At 45.6% G+C, this 26183-nt stretch overlaps 2 protein-coding genes and 1 long non-coding RNA gene across 17 annotated transcripts in view; 2 read left to right on the forward strand and 1 right to left on the reverse strand.

Annotated features, from left to right (window-relative positions):
• Window positions 1–26183, forward strand: part of LOC126530061 (ubiquitin carboxyl-terminal hydrolase 8-like) — a 652141-nt gene that overhangs the window by 85603 nt on the left and 540355 nt on the right. The window lies entirely within an intron of this gene.
• LOC140212847 (uncharacterized) overlaps window positions 1–26183 on the forward strand; it is a 58863-nt gene that overhangs the window by 18266 nt on the left and 14414 nt on the right. For 4 of the 11 annotated variants that reach the window (XR_011894706.1, XR_011894707.1, XR_011894708.1 and 1 more), the window contains one exon: window positions 2456–2560. Coding sequence is in view for 2 of the 11 variants with exons in the window: in XM_072288160.1 (XP_072144261.1) it covers window positions 2456–2522; window positions 5216–5280 (132 nt within the window). In the remaining 9 variants the exon portion in view is untranslated. Of the gene's footprint in view, window positions 1–2455; window positions 2561–2813; window positions 2901–5215; window positions 5604–6088; window positions 6289–9832; window positions 10473–26183 lie in introns of those variants that run through there. The other 7 variants (XR_011894709.1, XM_072288161.1, XR_011894711.1 and 4 more) reach the window with 5 other exon arrangements.
• LOC140218454 (uncharacterized) overlaps window positions 1–26183 on the reverse strand; it is a 59944-nt gene that overhangs the window by 10742 nt on the left and 23019 nt on the right. For 2 of the 5 annotated variants that reach the window (XR_011894718.1, XR_011894716.1), the window contains exons 4-5: window positions 12745–12834; window positions 9228–9623 (exon numbers count right to left, since the gene is read on the reverse strand). This is a non-coding gene — a long non-coding RNA (uncharacterized lncRNA). Of the gene's footprint in view, window positions 1–2913; window positions 2995–9103; window positions 9624–12744; window positions 12835–26183 lie in introns of those variants that run through there. The other 3 variants (XR_011894715.1, XR_011894717.1, XR_011894719.1) reach the window with 2 other exon arrangements.

The raw sequence follows: 26183 nt of genomic DNA on the forward strand, positions 1-26183 counted from the left end.
TCATCACTCAGGATATCACCCAAAATGCTAAGAGGCAAAAAAAAAGAATGTATATAATGTTCACAAGATATGGTTATGTGACGAGTAGAGACTGGGTGATGGCAGCCGATTGAGGGAACGAGCTCGCCTGCGGATCTTGCAACCACAAGAGGTTCAAGTATATTTTATCGCATTAAAGTGTAACAAGTGACTAGAAGAAAAAAAGCCTGGGCATGTCATCAAAAGATACCACTGGGAACAAAAGTCTATGGATCTACACGCACCATGAAATACCCAATTTTTTTTTTCTTACTTGCCATGTTGGCATACACTGGTCCACAGTAAAGTTGCAGAATGGGGCTGGCCCTCCATTTCATTCCTGCTTGACAAAGTTGAGATCTCTTAATTCCACTCTTTTTAACTCCCCAGAATGCCAAGAGTTGTACCATTCCTCCAACTTTAAATGAAATTCTTACTATACTGGCTCTTTCAGTATCTACCTATAGGTCACTATCTCTGCCGTGGTACTTGCCAACAAAATGGTATTCTACTTATTGTGAAATTCTGAAGTACTGGAGACTGTTCCAATGACGAGCTTTAATTGCACCTAAACACTAAGCTTTAGTTGCCAAGAATGATTCTATTTAGCAAGAGCATGCTTGGACTATGACACAAGGATGGAGGCCAAAAAGTTACTGCCCTTCCACTGCTGCGAAGTGGGGTGCAAGCGAAACTTGGGATCTGCGGCTCTTTGTAACGCCTCACGGCGAGGGCGGCACGTCAACGTCGACCCCTTTCTCAAGTTCCCGGTGGCATCAATCAAACACTGCCTGTTCTTTGGCCAAAGGCACAACACGTGGCCTGCTCCCACTGCCATTCCTTCAACACAGCCTGCTCTTCGGCAGAACAGACCAAACGCAGCCTCCCCATCTGACTGCTGGGCCTGAACTGGTGTGGGAAACTGCGGGTGTCAGGCGAGCGAACACACCCTTTCCCTCCTCTGGAAGAAGGGGACGCCCGTGATTGGCTCATGCCTTGCGCTGCTTCTACTTACCCACCTTAAAGGCAGCGTTTGATGAACTGACAGTGGCTGAATCGGTTAGCATGGTGGTCTCTCAACCCAGAGGTCGGTGGTTCGAATCCGCAGCCTGATAAGCAATTTCTATTTTTTCGCGCGGTAACACCGACACCAGTGAGGCAATACAAGCTTCTATTAAAAAGGTCACAAATGGTTGCATCTTATGCCAGTTCCTGTTCATGTGGACATTCAGTGTTATTTTTCACTGTCAGAAGTATCCTTGAAGAAAAAAGGGGAGGGGGGCCAACAAAGTATCAACACTAAAGAAGCAACGTCGACGTACATGGTAGTTGAAATAAATCTATGATTATATGTTGATTATGCTGTCATGTACGACGCACAAATTGTGAGATGGATCTGGTGAGCTCCAAGCTCACCTGTCAGCACTCTCATTGGCCTGTTGAGCATGTGTAGCGTTGGTAAGATTAGCATTTCCTCTCTTCAGCGTTGACTGCTGCATTGTGGCGTGGTGGAGCACTGCCATTACGAATCCCCTCACAAACTATGAGCTACCAAGCTGCACTAAGACCAGTGCACCAGTTTCACGTCTGTGCGCACTCAAGGATGACAGCCCGCTTTGCATGCGAACTCAGATGTGCATACATACAAATTCTTGATTACGTCTCATTGTACTGTTACACTAAGGTACGTTTTAATACTGCATAAAATTACTGCTTAATTTGCACATCACATAGCATTAATTATAAAAAATTCAGCATGTGCATATTATAGCCGGCTATAAAGAAAAAAGTTACAGAGCTCCTTCCAACATATCATGCTATGTTTCGCAAGCTGTTCCAACAATGAAATAGATGATTGCACAATGGTGGCCGCTTTTCATAAGTTAGCTTCGCTGGAATACATCTGTGTTAGTGGCAAAGCATACGAATTTGGTTTCGTGTCTTGGTGAACTGTGCAAGCTATTTCCGGCCCAAATTTCTTTTTAAAGAGTTGCACACATTCATCATCATCATCATCCTATTTTAAAGTTCAATGCAGAATGAAGGTGCCTCCCTGCAATCTTCAATTATCATTGTCTTGCACTAGCTGATGCGAACTTGTGCTTTCAAATTTCATCATCTCACCTAGTTTTCTGTCATCCTTGACAGAACTTCCCTTCCCTTGGCACCCATTCTGCAACTCTAATGGTCCACTGGTTATTTACCCTATGCATTACATGGCCTGCCCAGCTTCATTTTTTCCTCTTAATGTCTACTAGAATATCCCACACTGCTCTCTTCCTGTCTCATTGTCATTTATCATTGCATTGCTCTTTGTACGGCCCTTAACATGTTCTCGAGATTCTTCGTTAACCTCCAGGCTTATGTGCCATACTGCATGCTTAGAAGAACAACGTGTCTACCAAGTTGACATTTTCAAATTCCCTGATTTTTTCAGGTTTCACAGAACTTTGTTTTATGTCAAGATGGGCTGACACCATGTCACCTGATGCTGTCACTCTCTGGTAAGCATGTTAAAAAAATAAAAACAATCCAGTTTGAACAGTAAGGAGTAGTGTTTATTTTATTCAAAATAGAAAACTGAAAAGAGGGGTTTGTAAAATGCACAGCTACTAAAATATCTTCAAAAGAAACTCGGTGCCCTTTTACTCTGTGAAGGATGACCAGCAAAGCTGCGTACGTGGGCCCCTTAATGGTGAACTGCACCTCTACCGCGGGTCGGCCTGGTATTGCACTACCTATGGGATTGGCCCATGTGTGGGGAGTGCTTAAAGCCTGCTTCATCTCCGCCGCAGGTTTGACTGGCATTTCACGACCTTCAGGATCAGCCCACATATGGGGAGTGCTTAATGCTTGCTTCACTTCTGCCTCGGGTTGGCCTGGTATTGCACTTTCTTCGGGATCGGCCCACCGTATGAAAAATTGTTGGTCTATGCGCGGATGCGATCTGCCAGATCCTCACCATAGACAGCTTCACTGTAAAAAAAGTGGTCTAGCTCACGGCAAATAGTCAAACATTTTAAAATGCGAATAAAAAGAGATGTATACAAAAGCAAATAGAGCTATTTGTATCAACTGATAGCAAGCTCATTGGTATCATGCCCGAACTTTGTCACATACGAGATTCTCCAAGCAACTGGAAAGTCAACCTCAACTGTCCTGACATACTCTCAGCCTGCGCATAATGCCTCAGTGTTGCATTTCACTGCTTTAAGGGGTTTATTTTGGTTTGGATGTGGGTAACCTGCATCTTAGCGTCAGCCAACACTTTGCTTTTTGAGCGCAAGCTCCTTCAAAGAGGCGGCGGCACAGTTCCTTTCCTGATCATTCCTCAATGCAATGGTCCTTCCTATTCTTGTCCTTGTTACGCTGCGTGTTCGCCCCATGGATGAAGCATCCTTTTGGTCAGTTGTACAGTCCGATTTTTCAGACTCCCTAAGGGCCGCTACAATGTCCGAAAAAAAAAATGAATGCATGTCTTTTACTGCCCTTAAGGGCCCAAATCGCCACAGGCACGTCCGAAAAAGCTCTGAAGGTCTGCCAGTACACTTATTAGGCATATAGGTGCTTGCACTCTGACAGGAGACGGCAAGTGCACGCGAGTCTAACAATATATGTGCTGCGTCCCATACACTTCACCGCGTAGCATCACTGTGCTGAGGCAAATCTGCCTTTCGAGGACTAGTAATATGCAACGTGCCGTGCTTTACGAGGATTGCAGAGGCAGAGTGGGTACCTTTGCTGACAGCGGTGAATTCTTTCAATGAAAAAGACAGCACTGAATGTCAAGAACCGTAATAGCATACCTAGGCCTAGCGTTCCCGCCATGGTGATTACAATGGCCAGTGGATCTGCGTGTGAGAGTGTCGGTTCAAGGTGGCGAGATAACACGGCGGTGTTGGCTTTGATTAATGCCATATCAAATCTGCAGTTGCAGCACATTCGGAGTGCGGATCAATGGTGGATATCTCGGCAACAGTGGAGACAAATTACTAGTGATTGAGGACCTTAACCAAAAAAGTTAGAGTGGGTTTGAAGATTAATATGCAGAAGACGATGTTGAAGAATTCACATTGCCAGTCAGCCTCTAGAGTCTGTACAGGAGTAAGTCAGTTGCTCGTAAGGGACCCTGATCATGAAAAGGCAATTTACCTAAGAATAAAAATGGGGTGGAATGCATATGGCAGGCATTACCAAATCATGGCTGGGAGCTTACCACTGTCATTGAAAGAAAAAAATTAAATTATGGGGTTTTACTTGCCAAAACCACTTTCTGATTATGAGGCACGCCGTAGTGGAGGACTCTGGAAATTTCGACCACCTAGGGTTCTTTAACGTGCACCTAAATCTAAGTACACTGGTGTTTTCGCATTTCGCCCCCATCGAAATGCGGCCGCCGTGGCCGGGATTCGATCCCCATCCTCGTGCTCAGCAGCCCAACACCATAGTCACTGAGCAACCACGGCGGGTGTCACTGAAAAGAAAAGTGTACAACTATTGCATTCTACTAGTGCTAACTTATGAGGCACACATTAGAATCGGGTAAATACCGTATTTAAACTTTGTGATATATGGTTCTTGCTTCAAAAGTTTCCTATGGCAAGCATAAATGGGAGTTGTCGACACGCGATCACACGTGTTGAATGCATACATTGTTTCCTAAGCATCGCCGAGCTAGACGTGCTGCCACCAAAGGGGTCGCTATTGGGTTCACCATAGGGGTCAACAGCGAGTCACTGTTCCAAGTTCAAGTTATCCTGTGAAGGCCAATTTTACAATCAAAATAAGAGATTCGGGACTGTAGAAATGTATGACTGCCGGCCAAGACCTTTGGCCAGGATTGAATTACCCGGAGTCGAATTAACAGAAGTCGACTGTACCATATGGCAAAGGACTTTGTAGCAAGAATGCATCTCCTACTACACATAGCAGAATATTGGCATGCTGCAGTGCTCAGTGGCTGCAGAACAGTAGACTCCCATAAATTTGATCCCGTCTGAAAGTCCCAGCCGACACACGTGCATTTCTATAGGTCCAAACTTCGGTTATTTTGATACTAAAATAGGCCTTCACCCAATAATTCCAACTTGAGCAGTCAGCATGCATGCTGACCCCTACAGTGAACCCAATAAGCGACCCCTTTGGTGACATACCTCAGAGGACAGTAGATGTGTGAAACAGACTTTATCTCCTGCAGGAAATGCCTATTTTCTGCCTGCCCAGGAGGAGCTCCAAGCAATAATCACAGATCAAAACGTCTGATTGTGGTATTCACCCATTTCTAATGTGCCATCTTTAACAAAACTTTCTTGGCGATTTTCGTATGCTTTGCCACACAACACGGATGTATTGCGGCGAAGCTGACTTTGGAAAATTGGTTGCAATGTGCAACACATTGGACCCTTGTCTGTTTTTTTAAAAATAAAAATTGTTTGCGCATTTGATTTCTTTCATTTTAGGGGCTTTTGTCCTTTCTATGCTAGTTTACACTTTGGACACACAGACAGCGGGCGTGTGTTTCACTCTGGGGCATGTTAGAATCTGTACGTAAACCATGGCAAATAAATCAGTCATGTGTGTTGGCATTTCTTCTGCATCTTCTTAAATTTGACCCACCAGATAATTCAATCTGTTTCGTCAGTCCCGTCAGAGTCGAATTAACGGAATGAAGTCAACTGCATTTTGCTTGCTGCTCAGAAGTATGAGCTTCAATAAATAACATAGCATTACAACACATAGGACATAAAGGAGACAAATGAAGTGCTGCAACATGTGCCAACTTGCCTAAGTTAGCACTATATAAGCTTGAACCCAGATGTGCCAGCTGCATTAAAGTTGTGACAAAATGTAAAATCGCATGTGTTGGAGACTCAGTAGGTTGGCTTTCCTTCTTGAAAAAGTGTTGCAGAGTGCCTGTTAAGGATTCACTGATTGATGCTGTCAAACTGTCAACAAGGCTGCCAAAAAATTATTTTTAATACAACCCTTTCATGGACACAACAAGGTAACAAATTGTTTTGTGTGTGAAGCATTAAGAGTATATTCGTGATCAAATATTGTTCTTAAAAAGTGACCTCAACGAGACAGCACACGAGACTGCACAAGATCTAACTCACCGTGTGAGCCCGGACTCCCTCTCGGCAGGATGGGCAAGCGAGCGCGATCCCCTCGTCACAACGATCTCACCCAGCATTACAAGTTAGTCAAGAGAACCATGCCGCTACCGCACAAAGCACCCAATAAAGCACAAGAAGTCACGTACAGGTGGCTTCAGACAAGCACCTACGCATGCCCGGCCTTCCTGCACAAAATCTTTCCGGACGTGCACCCTCACAATGCGTGTCACTACTGTAAGGATATAGCTAGCCTTGATCACATGCTCTGGGCTTGCCCCCTGGTGCCAGGACCACCAAGGAAGAGTGGGACCGAGCTCCACACAGCTCGGACCTTGAAGCACAGCTCTGGGCTGTCCATCGGGCCCGCGACGCGGCGGAGGAGCATGGCCTCTCTGTCCCGACGTGGGAGTGGCGCACTAATCACACGTACCGACGGACGTCAAGAAATTTATTCATCCATCCATCATCAAAGCAGTTGTCAGAAAACGTTCTGCAGGGAACAGCTAAAACACTATGCATTTCTCATTATAGTGATATTATGTGTGCGTGAGCTTAATAAATAGATAATTTGCAGGTGTGTGTATGGCAAATTCAGATGCTAACTTCACCAAAGTCATAAAAGCACACAGCACTCTACTTAAAAGGAATCTGAGCATTTGGCCACTGTTGTGTCACTAATGTGCACTGTCGTAGCCGTCTTCATTACCAAGCAGAAATACACCCAACAAACTATTTTTCGGACATGCATGAGAATTCGGGTATCCTTGCAACACTGCCACGTACCTCACAGAGGCAATTAATTATAAGCACAGCTGAAATTTCGGATGCTGAAATGCTTTGCCTTCAAAGTGCGGAAGGCACAACCATTGTAGAAAGTGTTGTATAATGCTGGTTTTCAAGTGTCAACTTTGCTGCAATATAGCTTGCTACGGGAAGAGGCTTATGCAATGTATCGTGGTGGAGCATACCAGCAGTGAAAAGGGGCCATTGTAAGATGGCATGATTTACATTTTTTTATTTACACACATACATACTCTTCTGTTACAGCACAAGCACCAAGAAGCCTGATAAGTGTTGTGGTTGGTCTACAAAATTACGAAAAATTAAATTATGGGGTCTTACGTGCCAAAACCACTTTCTGATTATGAGGCATGCCGTAGTGTGGGACTCCAGAAATTTCTACCAACTGGGGTTCTTTAACGTGCACCTACAGTAAATTTAAGTGCACGTTTTTTTTGGCCTTTTGCCCCCATTGAAATGCGGCAGCTCTGGCCAAGATTCGATCCTGCGACCTCGTACTTAGCAGCCCAACACCACAGCCACTAAGCAACTAGGGTGGGTACAAATTAAGTTCCTTGCCTACCCAAACAAAAATGTTTGCAACATGATGTGCGTGGTATACCGTCCTTGGGAAGGCAAGCTTAATTGGTTGCTGTTGGCTTTGTGTCTTGCTTCACTCTTGAGCAGCGCTTACTGACTGCACAGTAATAATAAGCTCCACCAAATGGCTAGATTACTTCTGTACTACTCCAAGTGTTCGAAGAAGACTTTTGGAACACGAAGTAGAAAAAAAATTTCTGCTCCTAAACTGCTCCAGAATGTCAACTTTGTGCTTGAAACCCTAAACTGTCTTGACCACCACTGAGGGGTTGATCTTCAACATCACTTATATACTTAAGATAAAATCTTGAGTAACACTTACTGGTTGTCTAAACATTTTGAAATGGTTTCACAGGTTCTAATTTAACACTTATATGCACTTTTTAAAACAGTGAATAACGATTTCGGTAACATATTTCAGTATTCTACAGTTGATTTGGAGGATTATGCGCCATCACTGGTCTGCAATTATGGAAGTTTAGAGATAAAAAAATGGGGGCAATAATGCCTACGTTTTACACATTGTCATTGTACAGAACACAACCTATGCAACTTGCTATAAAACTGATTTATATAGTATTTGAAATTACCATAAGAGTATGTAAACAGCTGGGGTTTCATAGTTCTAGGTTCTTGTTATGTTTTAGTCTAGCACCTCCCTTTAAATGGCAGTAAAAGGCATGCATTAATTTTTTTTTTTGGACTGCCTGATTTTCTAAATGTTTTGTTTTTGCAGTCCTCAGGGAACCACCCACCGCCACCAAGAAAAAGCACTTTTGACTGTAGCAGTAATCAGTGATTCGCCTAATTGGCAAACAGTTCAGGATGCCAAACAGCCTCGAGACAGCTGTACCTCTGACAGAAGGCACTAATACACAGTGCAATGCACTGTTTCTGCACTCTAGACTGTGGGATTCTCATCCCGTACCTTGTGTCAAAGGAACGACAATCACAAGGGCATTTATTGCACCTTTCATAGATCAATGCCTGCTAGCCGAGTTGCTATCCACAAAACATGCCGATGGGCGTGCGACAAATCGCGGAAGTCCGACTCACCGCGACCGGATAGCGATCGAATATGTTCGCCCCTTGCTGGATCCCAATGCCTGGCCGTTCACGCGTACGGTCATGCGAACGGTGGCTATTTCGCACAAGTCCTCACGAGACGATCTCGCAGAAGCATGGATCGGCGCACTGGCGGCACGTCTGTGCTGCTTGCCGTCCCGAACCAAAGAGGAAACGTGTTCTCCCTTGCGCCCCCAAGTAACCCTGCCATGAGGCGGCGTTAGCAGCGCAACACTCGCGCCATCTCTCGCGTGGCCTGGGGCCCGCGGCGAAGCCGCAATGCAGGAGACTGAAGCTATGCGGGAAAAACAACATATCAGGGGACGTGTGACAGTCGCGCATCCCCACAAGACAAATGTGATAAGAGCTGTATTATGTGACCTATTATAACTCCGTGGTGACAATACAGACAGGATATGCAGGGCATGTAGCGAAGAGGACAGTAGCAATGGAATGATATCACTAGTGTACAGAGCGCTGAATTCATTCTTGCTCTGTTACTGATAATTGAGAACTCCATCAAATGAAAAATTAAGAGAAATATCATGTGTGAAGGAATACTACTCATCATATCTATTGCAATTATTCTCGGACAGCATTCCCTCTTTCTTGCTTTTATTATTAATGCATTTATATAGTACTGCTCACCTGCTGTTCCATGTGTTCCATCGACACATATACGATCAGTTCCAAGCCTCTTGAAAAGCTCCTGTTGTGGTGTGGTCATAATGACTAGCATAAAATCTCTGTCATCCAAAAGGTCCTCATTTTTTTCTGTAAAAAAATGTCACTTTTTGTCAGGTTGTCCTTGGTGTTTAAAGAAGAGCAATGGGTTTTCCTTTTCACTATGCATCCTCTCAACCCAGAGTTGCACGCTCACATAGTCATTATCGTGCAGCCGCTCGGTCTTCGAGACTCTGGCATCCCTCATTATTTTGCGAACATCCCACTTGCTTAACAGGTTAATGCGGTGGAATGTCTCATCCACGTTGGACCGCACATTATCCAGTACTGCATCCATGGACACGCCTTCTCGCAGCTTGTCTTGAGAGAGTAGAGAAAAAGTGTATATTAGTTGAAGCATAAGTAAAAATTACCGAGCATGCAAGGAAGTGAAATGGGCACTGATGAACATTTTAATATCATTATTTAGAATTCCTTTAATTGAATAATGAGTTACATTGACTTACAAAAACCTTTTGCAATGGTGTGTGTTAAATAGTTCAAGCTGTCGCAATTTTTTTTCTTTTTAGGTCAGCTCTTTGCAAGGACATGGTGCTATGCAGCCTTCAGCTGCTGAAGAGGCAAGATTACATTTCTAAATTACACTACACGATTACATTACATTTGAAGAGGCAAGATTACATATTTAAGTGTTTCAATGTTTGGTGTCATTGATAAACCGTCATAGGGATTATCTGCACCAGTGTTATCAGGTACGTAAGTGAAGAAATTTATTGTGTGTACCAAGTTTACAGCTAGGCTGCCAATTTCATCCTTCACTGTTGGTAACCTTGTTCGCACAAAAGACATTACTGAACCATTGTAAAAGCATTGCACTGGACTGGACATGTGCAGATTGTGGTTCAGATCCTACCCAGGGCAAAAATGTCTTCCACTTTTAGTTCCTTTACTAAATATTGCCATTGTTATCAATTTCTATCCTACAGTTAGAACTTAATTTTCCAATTACATTCCATAGCATAAGTTATTGCCACTTCCATAGTGGCATGCCACCATAGAAGGGCAAAACAGTCTGCAATCGAAAACATGTGCAGCATTTCCAGATTAACTTAAATATAAACATCACTGTTACTGACTGAATTGATGCACATAATTTGATTAATGTCAATATAAAAATTGTCAATTAAAGCTTTCAGCAATTATTTTTAATGGTTGATTTATCAGTCATTTATCCATATTTACAGAGCAGACACACCTGTGAACGTATGCTTTGAAGGCTATGCAGTCATGTGGGTTTTTGAGTTAAAGGTATTATTTCAGTCAAGTAGAGTACTGACTGGACACTGAAGCTGTTTTACGAGTTCATGTCTAATACCCCTGTCACACGGCAAATCTAATGTCATTTACAACGAATGACATTCGCTGATAATGCCATTTCTTTGGTGTCACACGGTAAAACGTAAGGACATTTTCGAAAATGACATTTACAAACAAATCAGTTCGCCAAACTCATTCGCATTCGTTTGGAACTGAATGTGTATCCTTGACACCACGAGTTTACCAGTGTTTCGCAAACAGTACGTGCTTTTTTTTTGTTTTAACAAAAAATCACTATTATTCTATCTATTTTATTACCTAATTATTGCTTTAACGACATTGAAGTCCATCACATAGGTAAATACAGAAAACTACTCTCAGTCTAGTGACCAGACAGCCATCTTTAGCTTTCGCTGCAGTAGTCGTGTTGGTTCTCACCAGAGGATCGTCCGCGGCCACTTCAATTGACTTGGCATAAAAGCGTGCGCGTTTTTTCCTGTGGCACGCGACAAGAATGAGGATATTAGAAGCTCGCATGCACATCAGAAAGGCGATGACATGCAACTGCCCTTCTCGTACCACTTTAGCAGATGTAGCGGACGTGCCTATCGTTCTCTTCGCCCTGTTGCTTGCCTTAGCTCGACTCGATTTCGTTGGCAATGTCGACAAGTTAGTAATCGAACACTACGGTTTGAAAGCAATGATCACATATTCTAGTGGAATTTAGCATACTGGAAAATAATTATTGGACAAAAGTGGGTTTGAGGCGTGTCTTTTTTTTTTTTTACTATCGTCATTGTCATCATTTTCAAATGACATTAGTTTTCGCCGTGCGACAGGGGTATAAGCCTAATTATCGTGATTGTTTCAATCATGTTTCATTCACATAGCTGATTCATGAGCATTCATAATATTTAGGTACCATATTTTCCAAACCATAGGTGCCACCATTTTCTTTTCATTTTCGTCCAAGTGTATTGTAGAACAGTGTAACTTATATATGGAAGACCAACATGAGACATTCTTTTTCTCCAGCAATGTACTTGCAGTTTATTTTGTCTGCTAGAATGTGCGGCTCATAAATTTTTTTTTTACTGAAGTTTAGTGCCCTGAAATGGGTAAGTACGACATTTTAGGATAAGTGTATAAACATGCACAATCGCATTTCACGACGCTGACCCAAGTTAAGATAGATGCATCTTATACAATGAGTTATATACACATATTTTTTCTTTGAAAGTTGTGAAAAGAGGGGGGAAAGGGGGTGACTTGTACAACAGTTCAAATTATAGTCCAGAAAATATGGCACATGGTTTGTGAGCCCTACATTTAGTAGAGTAAAATACAACTTGAGCTGATGTAAGTTTCACATGGAAAGCACATCTGCTGTGGATGACCTACAGTAGTGGCGAGAGGTCGCAGTTTCATCGATGTCTGTAATACTTGCACTTCAGTTTAGGAAAAATGGCAGACATAATTATGTACAATGCACCTTAAGTAATCCCAAGTGGAAATTATTCCAGCTTACTGCTATTTTGAGACATTGAATCCCACTAGGATCATAAGTCATACCAATACAGTTAACTGAAAGCCTGAAAAATAAAACAGAAAAAGAAAAAGCCAGTCTGCTGCATGGCCTACAGTGCACCAGGAGGCACTACACCTTCCTGCTTGGTACATGAAGTGATGCAAACAAGTATAAAATAACTAAAGTCGTTGCCTGCAATAAGAATAGCCATATAGGTCAAATATAGGCCACTGGCTGTGCCAAGGTAGTTGTTACCGCTGTGAAATTGGAGAACGGTTCCCTTTTTTCTCTCTCTCTCTGAACCCTTCAGGCATTGATACAATGTAGCAAAATGATAAACATGTTTATGATGTCATTAACTATAATGCCCTGCAGTCAGTAAAGGTGGCCTCGAATTATGTGGAAATTATGAATTTCAAATGAATTTCATGTGCTCCAAGTTCATTGCATGGTCTGGCATGAGTATTGCCTTGTATTTGGGATGTTGAAAACTCAACAACCACTCTTTATGTATTATAAGGCAAGGCAAAAGCGGTTTCTTACCAGCAATAGTGGCTCTTTCCGACTTGGACAGAAAAACACGACCCAGTTCAAAGTCGTGGCCTCTGTGCTTGAATTGGAAAACCACATACACACCTGTGTTGTCTTCAGTCACAGCCATTGCCGCAAAACATCTTTTTCCACACTTGACACTTGAAGGCCGCTTCAGCTTTTGTTTACTTGTAGCTGTGGAAAAAGATAACCGGGTAATTTATTCTAACTTAAGCACTGGACTTCCAACACATGCTTAGTGGTGGTTCTACTACACCATTTAGCTACAATTCAACTTGCCTGAAACCTGGCTACGCGAACTGCGCAAAGGTGTGGTATTTTCACGCTTTCAGGGCAACGCAGCATTTTCAGCAGGGGTACGAGAAGACTTAAATATAAGAAACAAATAGTGAACGTGCAAGTAATTCAGTTTGAGATGGATCATCTACTAGACTTTTCAAATATTGAGTAATATTTTCAGTAATGCAATGGATTGCCCGTGGTCAAGGCATTGCATGCAGCATTTCAAGGGCACTTGGTTTGTCTCGAAACAAGAACAAATAAAACAAATCTGGGTTTTTACATGCCAATACCACGATCTGATTATCAGGCATGCCTCTCTCAGTACAAGTTTCGTCCTGGCTGTCAACACCAATCGAAGCAATTACTATATGCAATGCTAACAGGGTACGGTGACAAAAGCAGCATTCATAGCAAGCACAATGGCATGCGCTAAGACCCATTGACCACTGGAAGGCACACAGTTTGCATTGCATACATGTGTTCTTGCACGTGGTTCAGAACTGTATGGCAATTTGTGATCTTTTAAGTACAGGAACTAACTTCTGTGCACACTTGTGATAGTTGCTGACTTGTGAAAAGAGGGGGAGGTTACTTGTGCCAGGTTCAAATTATTGTCCGGAAAATATTGTATATGGTTTGTGAGCCCTGCATATAGTAGAATAATATACAAGTTAAAGTGATGAAAGCTTCACATGGAAAGCAGATCTGCTGTGATCTTGTGGACTCGTACAGCAGTGCTTCATCAGTTATCAAAAACTCGTACTAATGATCTCGGAAACAATTGCCAATCGTACCAATATATTAACACCAAGCTTCCTGTAACTGCTTGCAGCCCATATCACAATCACCAAAAGCTAATTTCATGGCACACTACCCTGATCATTGGCCCTAATCAGCACTGCTTCATCAGGTCGGTTGGGTATCAGTAACTAGAGCTACAGTTAGCTGATGAATTGACTCATATCTATTTGCAGTTGAATCGACTCATATCTATTTGCAGAGGCCAGCAAACCACCTTGTAACAAAATTGAGTGCATGGAATGGTAGCAATGTTGTTTGTGTCCACCACTGCCATCTTTGCATCCATTTGTGCTATGGCACCTCCTTCTGGACGCCGTTCATAGCCTCGCGGCAGTCTCTTGTCGAGCTTCTTGCATTGTTATCGGGTGTGCATATGCACTTGTGCATATGCCATAGTGCATATGAAAGCACATGTGTCATTTGCAATGCACATAAGACATTCACCTTCACTTCTTTTGTTATGTGTGATAGAGCAAATTGTTCTAGTGCAGTTGTAATTTCTTGCCTCTCCGACGCCTAGGCACACAGCTGCTTTCATTAACCCACAAAATTTTTATTTATATACAAAGGCTTTCTACCTACTCAAATGAAAGTACTTGCAACATACTGGCATGGTAGTAATGGGCTGGTTCTGGGTGTTAAAATTTTCTTAAATGTGTAAGCATTTCTATGCTTACCAAACGTCCATCACGCAAGATAAAAATGTGGGCCGATCCCAGATATAGTGCAATACTGGGCCGACCCACGGCGGAGGTGAACAGCCTTCAAGCACCCAACAAAGTGAAAAGTGCATACAATATAGATAGAGCATGCAGCAGCGAGTGGCTTTACCTTTGTTCTGCCTGTCGCTACCACGAGATCGAAGCAGCGCTCGCAAATCTCTCAGCACACACCGCACCCTGCACCTTTCGCAGATCGCTTTCAAGATATGGGCCCGCTCTTCAAGGCAAAGCGACGAGAACACGGAGTTCAAGATATGGTCCACGCGGCGCATAATGGTTTGACGTGGGTGGATAAGGCACTAAAGAGCAGTATCAGCTTATAATGATCAGAACGTCATCAGCACACCTGGCGCCGCCGTCTGCAGCAGTCCGTGTTGCTGCGACGCTGCTGTTTATACCAGTCATATTAACTTCCATAACAGTCTTTTTTGTTCAAGTACCCTAAAGAGCCCAGGAGGCATAGGGGTGGGGGATGTTACGATTGGCCAGCGGGGATAGTGACCTTCTGGCTTCACTGCAATGAATCGCTTCGTGAAGCCAACAACACGCCCCCTTCGAATAGCCCTTCGGAGCCCGTAAGGCTAGACACGTTTGGTGGACAGGATTGTTAGCTGGTTCGCTGTCACCTTCAGGGACCAATTGGAGCAAGAAAACTCCTGGAAATGTTTGTTCTATGGCATTCCCCCATGTACTCTGGTAATAGTCACGGTCATGACAGATTCAGCAGCAAACTGCAGAGTCAGCTCAGGAACGACATGCCAGCTTGAGTCAAGCGTGACAACACCTGTCTATGAGGCCTCACTGGTTTTGGTGTGTTCAGTAAAACAAAAGTGCAAGAGAGTGTGTGAACCTTCGCCCTCAAAGGCGGGTACTTCGACGACTTTGGACGCTTTGATTGGATGAAGGTTGGATGGCAGCTTTCCCTGGCTTAGGGATCTAGTAAGGACAGAGAGTGTTTAAGCAGACATTTTCGGCTGTTCAGTGTGCATTTCAGTCATGCTAGACTGATCAGATGTAATGTTCTCCACCCTTCATGTAGATATTGTAAATAAATCCCCTACTCCTCATTCCTCCCTTCAACAACATCCTTAGCATGAATGAGTCGGACGATGGTATGGGCCAGGTACCCTTTTCATGGCAGACACCATCTCTTACAGGGATTACAATGAAAGGAGCAAAACATACCAAAAGTACACAACTAAACAAGAAATATGAATTGGAACAACATGAATTAGTGCAAAAAAACGGCTTATTACAGGGTATATACAATGTGTGAAAAAACATAGTAATGACAAGGTTCAAGGTTCCTAAAATACTTGACTTATCACAATGAGCTGTTTTACATTACAAAACAATGGGAAAAAATTTAAGTATACATTACTAAACAGGAAAGCAAAATTGCATATTAAATAAGAACATCAAGAAATGCAACTGGAACGGAACAGCAAGGTAAGAGGTAGTTCAGATTTCTAGGAACTTCAAATTATGTACAAATGAGTCATGACAAATAGCGAGGAGAAGAGGTGAGTGGAAAAACGGATTAGTGTGGGTGAAGATGGGTGCGATTTTAAGTTGGTGATCAAGCCGTCAAGACACATGTCACAAGCTAGTCTGATATTTAGAGTCGCGTGGGACAACCGATTGGAGTAAAGTTTATGAAAGAAGGACAATAGTGTCAGAAGCCTGCGTATATTGAGAGGAGCTAAATTATCTAATATTTGATTTCCGTAACTAGATGTATGCGAGTAGTTTATTGTGATGAAGCGAGCAACATTATTTTGCAGAGACTCTAGTTTGTGTTCGAGGTAGGCCTCATGTGTGGATTCCAAATTAAGAAGGCATATTCGATTTTAGAGCATACTAAGGTGGTGTAAGCCAGAAATTTGGTCTCGGAGTTAGACGAGTGCAAATAGTGCCTTATGAAGCCAAGTGATCTGGTTGCTTTAGTAGAGTGTTCTAGTTTGCCGTTTTTACACTCGGCTAAGCAGCTGAGCGGAGCGAAAGCGTGAATGCACATGCGCCCTCCGCTTAGCTGCAAGCAGGCTGGTGGAGTCAGAAACACGGTCCGCTTACAAGCTGCCTGAGCAGAAGGTTGCTGCCATTTTTTTCTAGCAAGGGTGGTCGATGCACACACCCACTCTGGCACGTGCATCGAGGCACCTTGCCTGCCTTGCTCTTTACAAGACAGATTTGCACAGACGAAGACTTATGTCTGCTAGAAGGTGCGCATGCTGACCCATTTGAAAACCTCGCAGCGCAGGAGTATGTGATGCATGCTGTGCAACATGTTGGCATCAGAAAGGATCAGATTGGATGCAAAATGCAAGCTCGCTGGCTATCACGTGGCATTTCCCCAAGATGGGGCTTTATTTTCCACTGGATAAAATGGACCAGTAATGCATTACAAGTTCACGTTTAGATGCTTTATGGACAAATAAGCTATATGTATTCATTTTACTTATAAAAGCTTTACTTATAAGTTTTACTTATAGGTGCTTTTATTTTGTTTCATTACCCTGAATTCGGCCAGAAGGCACTGCAAATACGAAAGGAACATCAAGCGGAAAGCCAAAGGCGCCGAGATAATCTCGTGGCTGGCAGCAATGGAAAATAAACCTGCTATGAGTAACTACTGAAGAGGAAATAACAATATCGGGAAAGAAACAATCTATTATAACTCAAAGGGAAGCTTATTACTTTCTGAAATGAGCTCGGGATGCCTTAGAACACGCACTTATACAGCAAGATATAAGAAGGAAGAAGCATGTGCTTGCTGCGGTAAAGCTAGGGAAACAATAGAGCATGCTTTACTAGAATGTGAAATATCTCCCCAGCAGTAGATTTAGGCACCACTGGCCTATATACCATTAATAAAATATATCCAGAGAGGGAGATTAAGATGGACTGCAATGATTGTAATGGCATCATTGGAATCAGACATATGCTGGCGGGGTGTCCCGCGACTCTCCCCAAACTCGTTGAAGAATGGACACAGTGGGAGAAAAGGATTCAAAGCCCATTGTTTCAGGACCAAGGGCAGTCCAGGGGGCCCATGATGTCGCTGAAAGGCTTGGCCTGACAGTGCCAACGTGGGAGCCTTGGCTTGAGAAGTCTAGCCTTCGGACATCATTACAATAAAAGTTTTCACACACATACACCACTGGCCTGCTTGAAGCACTTGGGTTCAGCAAGAGCAGAGGGAAAGTAAAAATGTATGCAGCAAAGATTGGTAAGCAGCAAATGGAAGATTGGTGGACAAAAAGTAGGGAAACGTCAAACAACAGAGGCTTGCAAAGACAAAGTTCAGAAAGTTTGGTTATGGGAAGTCATCGTGGGTTTTTTTTTCTTTGTTAACATAGGTAGAACATTAGGCAATACAAGAGCTTCATGGCGCAACCCACACATCTTTCCAAAGGGGACACTCGTAGCACCTATCCATCCGTCCCTCTGCTCCGCTAGGCTAGACATACAACTAAAACATGCAATCACCCACCACTCCACCATGTGGCTTAGCGGGGCAACTTGGAGCGGGGTGGACCGTAATGACACTAAACTAAAACACTCTAGTGAAAATCACATCTACGCAAATGTTCCATGACAGATCGGATGACAAATGAACACCCAGATATCGTGAATACCGAGGCTACGGGCATGTTTTATAATTATGCAATTGCATAACACGGGTTTAGCTGTAGTCCCGAATCTGATAGCTTTTGTTATATTAATGTTGATTTCCGCTTGCTTACTGCCCCACTTACGGAGATTGTCTAAGTAAGATGGAAGGTAGCAGGTGTCCTCAGGGTTAGTAGATCATGCAATCATCAGCAAATAGTCTATGAAACGCCTACCATTACTAATATCGTTAATATAATCTAAAAACAAAATAGGCCTGAGCATGGAACCTTGCGGTACTCCAGATTTGACATGATTTAATGGAGACAAATGGTCATTGATGAAAACTGATTGCTACCGGTTAGTTAAAAAGATGGTAGTCCACCTAGTTATCCTCACATGTTAAGATCTGTCAGTTTATGAATAAGCCAGAATTGAGGAACCTTGTCAGAAGCCTTCGCGAAGTCTAGAGATATTACATCGATTCAATAAAAAGAACGAGTGGAGTTATGCAAGTCATTAATTCAAATCAATCGTGTAAAAGTCCATGCCGACTGATAAAGAAAAAGTTATGTTCTGTAAGAAACTTCATTAGAGCAGATGAAATGATGTGTTCGAGAAGTTTGCAGCACATGCTGGTTAAAGAAATTGGTCTGTAATTTGATGGGTTAGACGAATCACCATATTTAAATATGAGAATTATGCAAGCTGCCTTCCAATCATTTGGGACGCATCCCGTGTCAATACATTGCTGAAAAAGCTTGGCTAAAATGCGACATATTGCAGGTTTGGATATCTTAAGAAGTTTAGGGCAGATGCCATCACGACCAGGAGCAGAGTTAGTTGGAAGACAATCGATACAGGACTGTACTACTTCAGAAGCGATATTAATGTTGGGCATGCTTGAATGCAAAATAGGGGCCTGAAAGCTACTAGGTACAGGAGTCTCATCCGTGAAAACGGATGAAAAAAAACTTGAATTCAATAGCAACACGTGCCAGAGAAAGAATGTTACCATCCTTAGATAACGGTACCGTCAAGTTCGATAATTTGGGTTTCCTAAATTTTTGTGTCATTGCTAAGCATGTCTGAAATGTCATGGTTGAAAAATTTATCTTTGGCTGTTGTTATTACGGTCCTGCATAAGTGTGCGTGCTCACGATAGGGCCTCCAATCTTCCACAGATGCTCATAGTTCAGCTCTGCAATATATAGGTTTCACATGCGTCGCAAACCAAGTGCTTTCTGTGCAGGCTGTTATTTTGAATTTTGGAATATGCTTTTCTTTTTAAGTGTGATCAGCCCATTATGAAGAAAAACACAGTTTGTGTTTATGTTGCAATGAGGGAATGACTGCAAGAAGCCAACAGAAAAGGTCGAAAGGTCACTAACAAGCCCGCTGACATTCACGCGGGTGTAATCAAATATTAATTTCTTTCTATTTTCATGTTTCTTTAGGGCACCTATGAATTCACAATGCAAGATATTGTGGCCACTGATACCATCCAATACATTTTCCGTAACATTATTTGGTTCTGTGGCTGGTATGAGGTCAGAGTGAATCACCATGAGTGGGAACAGAAACAATTTGATGCAAATTGAAAGTTGAGACAGGAAAATATTGGCATTGACGTTTTTCTTGTGCCATACAGGAGTCGGCATCAATGCCATTCATATTGTCACGTGGTGGTGACGTAGAAGAACACAGTAGCAATACTGTGAACGAGAAAACTAACTTTTATTGGGCGAACTTGTGCCCACAAAACAGGCTACACTTATAGCACAACGAAAGCGGCGAACACAGTCGGCGATCGTCGGAAATCTGATCAGCGGGTCAAGCGTGTCGGCTTTTATACAGGATCGTCGAATGTTCCAGACTAATCGTTGGGACCCGCGTGCCTTCCACAAAGTTCTACACCATTCGAGTCAGGCGAATAAATCAGATAACAGAAGGTTCGTCGACAACAGACTGTGGATAGAAGCATCGATAACTTTCCAGAAACTTCGGATACATGCAAGCGCGTCCCGCGTTGTGCGATAAGATTTGTTAGGCGGCGAAACGTGGTCGCCCGATAAACATAAGTACACGTGTCAATACCCCCCTCTTAAAAAGCATCGTCCCGATGCTACAAATATAAGAGAGCGACACACAAAAGGACACTTATTAAACATAAGTAACAAAACAACGAAAAGAAATCAAGTCTAAAAGTCAGTTACGCGAAGTCCCAAAGTTCGTCAACGCTGGTGGTACGGCTTGAGTCGCACAACGTGGACAATTTCAGGTCGTGAGCGACGCCGCTGTGACAGCGAAATGCCGTCTGGCACGACCTCATAGTCCAGTACGCCAATACGTCGGATGATCTTGTACGGTCCGAAATAGCGACGCAAGAGCTTCTCGCTCAGTCCTCGTCGGCGTATAGGGGTCCAAACCCAAACACGGTCACCGGGCTGGTACTCGATAAAGCGTCGTCGGAGGTTGTAGCGTCGGCTGTCGGTCCTCTGCTGGCTCTTGATCCGGAGGCGGGCGAGCTGTCGGGCTTCTTCGGCGCGCTGGAGATAGCTAGCGACGTCAACATTCTCTTCGTCAATGACGTGGGGCAGCATGGCGTCGAGCGTCGTCGTCGGGTTCCTGCCGTAAACCAGCTTAAACGGCGTGATCTGTGTTGTTTCTTGCACCGCCGTGTTGTAAGCGAAGGTTACATACGGCAGGACCGCGTCCCACGTCTTGTGCTCAACGTCGACGTACATCGCTAGCATGTCGGCGAGGGTCTTATTTAGGCGCTCCGTGAGACCATTAGTTTGCGGATGGTAGGCAGTTGTCCTCCTGTGGCTTGTCTGGCTATATTGCAGAATGGCTTGGGTGAGCTCTGCTGTAAAAGCCGTTCCTCTGTCGGTGATGAGGACTTCTGGGGCGCCATGTCGCAGCAGGATGTTCTCGACGAAAAATTTCGCCACCTCGGCTGCGCTGCCTTTCGGTAGAGCTTTTGTTTCAGCGAATCGGGTGAGATAGTCCGTCGCCACGACGATCCACTTATTCCCGGATGTTGACGTCGGAAACGGCCCCAACAAATCCATCCCAATCTGCTCGAATGGTCGACGAGGAGGTTCAATCGGCTGTAGTAACCCTGCTGGCCTTGTCGGTGGTGTCTTGCGTCGTTGACAGTCTCGGCATGTCTTGACGTAACGGGCGACGTCGGCGGTAAGACGCGGCCAGTAATACCTTTCATGTATCCTCGACAGCGTCCGGGAGAATCCGAGGTGCCCAGCAGTGGGATCGTCGTGTAAGGCGTGCAGTACTTCTGGACGCAGCGCCGACGGAACAACAAGAAGGTAGTTGGCACGGACTGGTGAAAAGTTTTTCTTCACGAGTAGGTTGTTTTGAAGCGTGAACGAAGATAATCCACGCTTAAATGCCCTAGGGACAACGTCGGTGTGCCCTTCCAAATACTCGACAAGGGCTTTTAGCTCCGGGTCCCCTCGTTGTTGATCAGCGAAGTCTTCCGCGCTTATTATTCCAAGGAAGGCGTCGTCGTCCTCGTTATCTTGCGGCGGCGGCTCAATGGGGGCGCGTGATAGGCAATCGGCATCTGAGTGTTTTCGACCGGACTTGTATGTTACAGTGATGTCGTATTCTTGTAGTCTGAGGCTCCACCGTGCCAGCCGTCCTGAAGGGTCCTTTAAGTTAGCTAGCCAACACAACGCGTGATGGTCGCTGACCACTCTGAATGGCCTGCCATATAGGTAGGGGCGAAATTTCGCTGTAGCCGAAACGATGGCGAGGCATTCCTTTTCCGTTGTGGAATAATTGCCTTCCGCTTTTGACAACGACCGGCTAGCGTAAGCTATCACGTGTTCATGTCCATCTTTTCTCTGGACTAGGACGGCACCGAGGCCTAGGCTACTGGCGTCAGTGTGGATTTCGGTATCGGCGAGCTCGTCGAAGTGCGCAAGTACGGGCGGCGACTGCATGCGTCGTTTGAGTTCTTCAAATGCGTCGGCCTGCGGCGTTTCCCACTTGAACTCGATGTCACATTTAGTTAGCTGTGTCAGCGGCTCAGCGATGCGTGAAAAGTCCTTGACAAATCGCCTGTAGTAGGCACACATGCCAAGAAATCTACGCACTGCCTTCTTGTCGGTGGGCTGCGGGAACTTTGCGATGGCAGCTGTCTTCTGCGGGTCGGGGCGGACTCCAGACTTGCTGATGACGTGGCCTAGGAACAGAAGCTCATCGTAGGCGAAGCGGCACTTTTCTGGCTTCAGAGTGAGCCCTGATGACTTGATGGCCTCGAGTACTGTTGCGAGCCGCCTAAGGTGTTCGTCGAAATTTTCGGCGAAGACAACGACGTCATCCAAGTAAACGAGACAGGTCTGCCACTTCAATCCTGCTAAAACCGTGTCCATCACGCGCTGGAACGTTGCAGGCGCCGAGCACAGTCCAAATGGCATAACCTTGAACTCGTAGAGGCCGTCTGGGGTGATGAAGGCGGTCTTTTCGCGATCTCTTTCGTCGACTTCAATTTGCCAATAGCCAGACTTGAGGTCCATCGACGAGAAGTATTTAGCGTTGCAGAGCCGATCTAATGCGTCGTCTATCCGTGGGAGGGGGTATACATCCTTCTTCGTGATCTTGTTCAGTCGACGATAATCGACACAGAAACGTAGGGTTCCGTCCTTTTTCTTTACCAGGACAACAGGGGATGCCCACGGGCTTTTCGACGGCTGGATGATGTCGTCGCGCAGCATTTCGTCGACTTGTTGTCTTATAGCTTCGCGTTCTCGCGTCGAAACTCGGTAAGGGCTCTGGCGTAGTGGTCGAGCGCTCTCTTCGGTGATTATGCGATGCTTTGCGACTGGTGTTTGTCGAATCCTTGATGACGTCGAAAAGCAGTCTTTGTATCGTCGAAGCAGACTTCTGAGCTGTTGCTGCTTAATCACGGGGAGACTTGGATTTATGTTGAAGTCTGGCTCGGGAACTGCGGTCGTCGGGGTAGATGCAACAGAATCCGAGAGGACAAAGGCATCGCTGGTTTCCTGTATTTCCTCGATGAATGCGACCGTCGTGCCCTTATTGATGTGCTTGAACTCCTGGCTGAAGTTTGTCAGCAACACTCTCGTGTTTCCTCCATGCAGTCGAGCGATCCCTCTTGCGACGCAAATTTCACGGTCGAGTAGTAGACGTTGGTCGCCTTCGATGACGCCTTCTACGTCAGCGGGTGCTTCGGTGCCGACCGAAATAACGATGCTGGAGCGAGGCGGGATGCTCACTTGATCTTCGAGCACACTCAAGGCGTGGTGACTATGAGGGCTCTCCGGCGGTATTGCATGATCTTCCGACAGCGTTATTGACTTCGACTTCAGGTCGATGACTGCGCCGTGTTGGTTGAGGAAGTCCATGCCGAGAATGACGTCTCGTGAACACTGTTGGAGGATAACGAAGGTGACAGGGTAAGTCCGGTCGTGAATGGTAATTCTTGCCGTGCACATTCCTGTCGGCGTAATCAGGTGTCCTCCAGCGGTCCGAATTTGAGGGCCTTCCCATGCAGTCTTAACCTTCTTCAACTGGACGGCGATGTGTCCACTCATTACGGAGTAATCGGCCCCTGTGTCGACTAAGGCAGTGACTGCGTGGCCGTCGAGAAGCACGTCGAGGTCGGTGGTTCTTTGTCTGGCGTTGCAGTTGGGTCTTGGCGTCGGATCACGGCTGCGTCGTGTTGATCTGAAGCTGGAACGTCGCGTCGTCAAGTCGTCTTTCGTCGGTGTAGTCTTCGCTTCCCGACTTCTTCGGGACGGCGGCGTGTCGTCATGAAGTCGTCGAGACGGTTTCTTCGTCGTCTTCGTCGGCGGCGGAGGATCTTCGTCAGTTCGACGAACAGCAACCGCACCTCCATCGGTTGCTGCTTTTAGTTTTCCGGATATGGGCTGACGGACCGGCCCCGGGCTGGGCCAGTGTATGGTCGGCGCTGCGGCGACAGGTAGCGGCCTGGTGACGGCGAACGGGAAGCTCGTCGAGGGCTCCACTGAGTGGCGGCGAGGTAGTCGGCGATATCGCGAGGTCGTTCGCCAATCTGTGGCCGCGGCGCGTTAACGGCGAAACCTCGCAGTCCCATCTCCCGGTATGGGCATCGGCGGTAGATGTGCCCCGCTTCTCCGCAGTGGTAGCAGAGCGGGCGGTGGTCAGGAGCGCGCCAAATGTCCGTCTTCCTTGCGTAGGTCCGCTGGGCGACGGGTGGTCGTGCTGGCGGTGGCGGCGGTGGACGACGGAACTGCGGCATGACAGGGCCCTGGCGCGGTCGCGGAGGGGGACCTTGACGGCGTGCGACGGCGGCGTAGGTCATCGCTTGCGGCTCAGGCTGGGGCGATACAGGGGCTACTCCAAGTTGTTGTTGGAGCTCTTCACGCACGGCGTCGGCAATCGAAGCCACTTGAGGCTGTGATGGTGGGAACAGCTTTTGTAGCTCCTCCCGCACGACCGCTCGGATAGCCTCGCGCAGGTCGTCGGTGGCCAGTGATTGAACTCCGGCGTAGTTCGTCGAGTTTGTGCGGCGGTCGAATTGCCGGTTTCGGATCTCGAGTGTCTTCTCGATGCTGGTGGCCTCGCGAAGAAACTCGTCCACGGTCTTCGGTGGGCTTCGTACCATTCCGGCAAAAAGTTCCTCCTTCACACCACGCATCAGCAGGCGGACTTTCTTCTCCTCGGGCATTTCAGGGTCGGCGTGGCGGAAGAGACGGCTCATTTCTTCCGTGTAGATCGCGGTCGTCTCATTAGGTAGCTGCACCCGGGTTTCTAATAGCGCTTGGGCTCGTTCTCGGCGTACGACGCTTGCGAACGTCTGCAGGAAGCCGCTTCGGAAAAGTTCCCAGGTCGTTAAGGTGGCTTCTCGGTTCTCGAACCACGTCCTGGCCGCGTCTTCCAAAGCGAAGAAGACATATCGCAGTTTGTCGTCGCTGTTCCAGTTGTTAAAGGTAGCGACTCTCTCGTACGTCTCGAGCCAGCTTTCCGGGTCCTCGAAAGTTGAACCGCGGAACGTCGGAGGCTCCCTGGGCTGCTGCAGCACGACGGGTGACGCTGGGGCTGCCATTGGGGTTGACGTGGTGGCCATCTTCCTAGTCGTCTCAGGCAAAAGTCCGTGCTCCGGGGGCAGTCCTTGCAGCCTGCGGCTACCTCGCTGGTTCTTGGCGACGTTGGTGTCTTCCGAGTGAGGGCTTGCGTCACGGCTTTGTGGGGGCGTCCGGTACATGAACGCAAAGCACCTCCACCAGATGTCACGTGGTGGTGACGTAGAAGAACACAGTAGCAATACTGCGAACGAGAAAACTAACTTTTATTGGGCGAACTTGTGCCCACAAAACAGGCTACACTTATAGCACAACGAAAGCGGCGAACACAGTCGGCGATCGTCGGAAATCTGATCAGCGGGTCAAGCGCGTCGGCTTTTATACAGGATCGTCGAATGTTCCAGACTAATCGTTGGGACCCGCGTGCCTTCCACAAAGTTCTACACCATTCGAGTCAGGCGAATAAATCAGATAACAGAAGGTTCGTCGACAACAGACTGTGGATAGAAGCATCGATAACTTTCCAGAAACTTCGGATACATGCAAGCGCGTCCCGCGCTGTGCGATAAGATTTGTTAGGCGGCGAAACGTGGTCGCCCGATAAACATAAGTACACGTGTCAATATTGTGTCGATAAATCGCCAACAAGAAATATTGGTGATGTCGGGTACTTGTTCTGGACAAAACTTAAAGACTTGTTTAGATAATCCGGAAAGTAGTGGGATGAATCAAGTGGACGATAGCAGACTCCAATGACAGAGGTAGAATGTGTAGGCAGACAGAGAGCAACCCTTACAATTTTGAGGCAGGAATTAGTTTCAATAACGCAAGCTTCCAAACTAGATTTTACTGCGATTAACACACCGCCACCTCTCGATTCAGTTTTATGTTTTCTAAATAATGAAAACTGACGAGACAAGGACGATCCAAAATGTCGAATGACAACCAGGTTTTGGTGCCTAGAACGTCTACTGAACAGGATTCAAGATAAGAACAGAGGTGATCTTGCTTACGAAATAAGCTGCGGAAGTTTGACACAAGAATTGACACA

Source organism: Dermacentor andersoni, chromosome 5 (assembly GCF_023375885.2).
Source record: "Dermacentor andersoni chromosome 5, qqDerAnde1_hic_scaffold, whole genome shotgun sequence".
NCBI classification, from domain to species: domain Eukaryota; kingdom Metazoa; phylum Arthropoda; class Arachnida; order Ixodida; family Ixodidae; genus Dermacentor; species Dermacentor andersoni.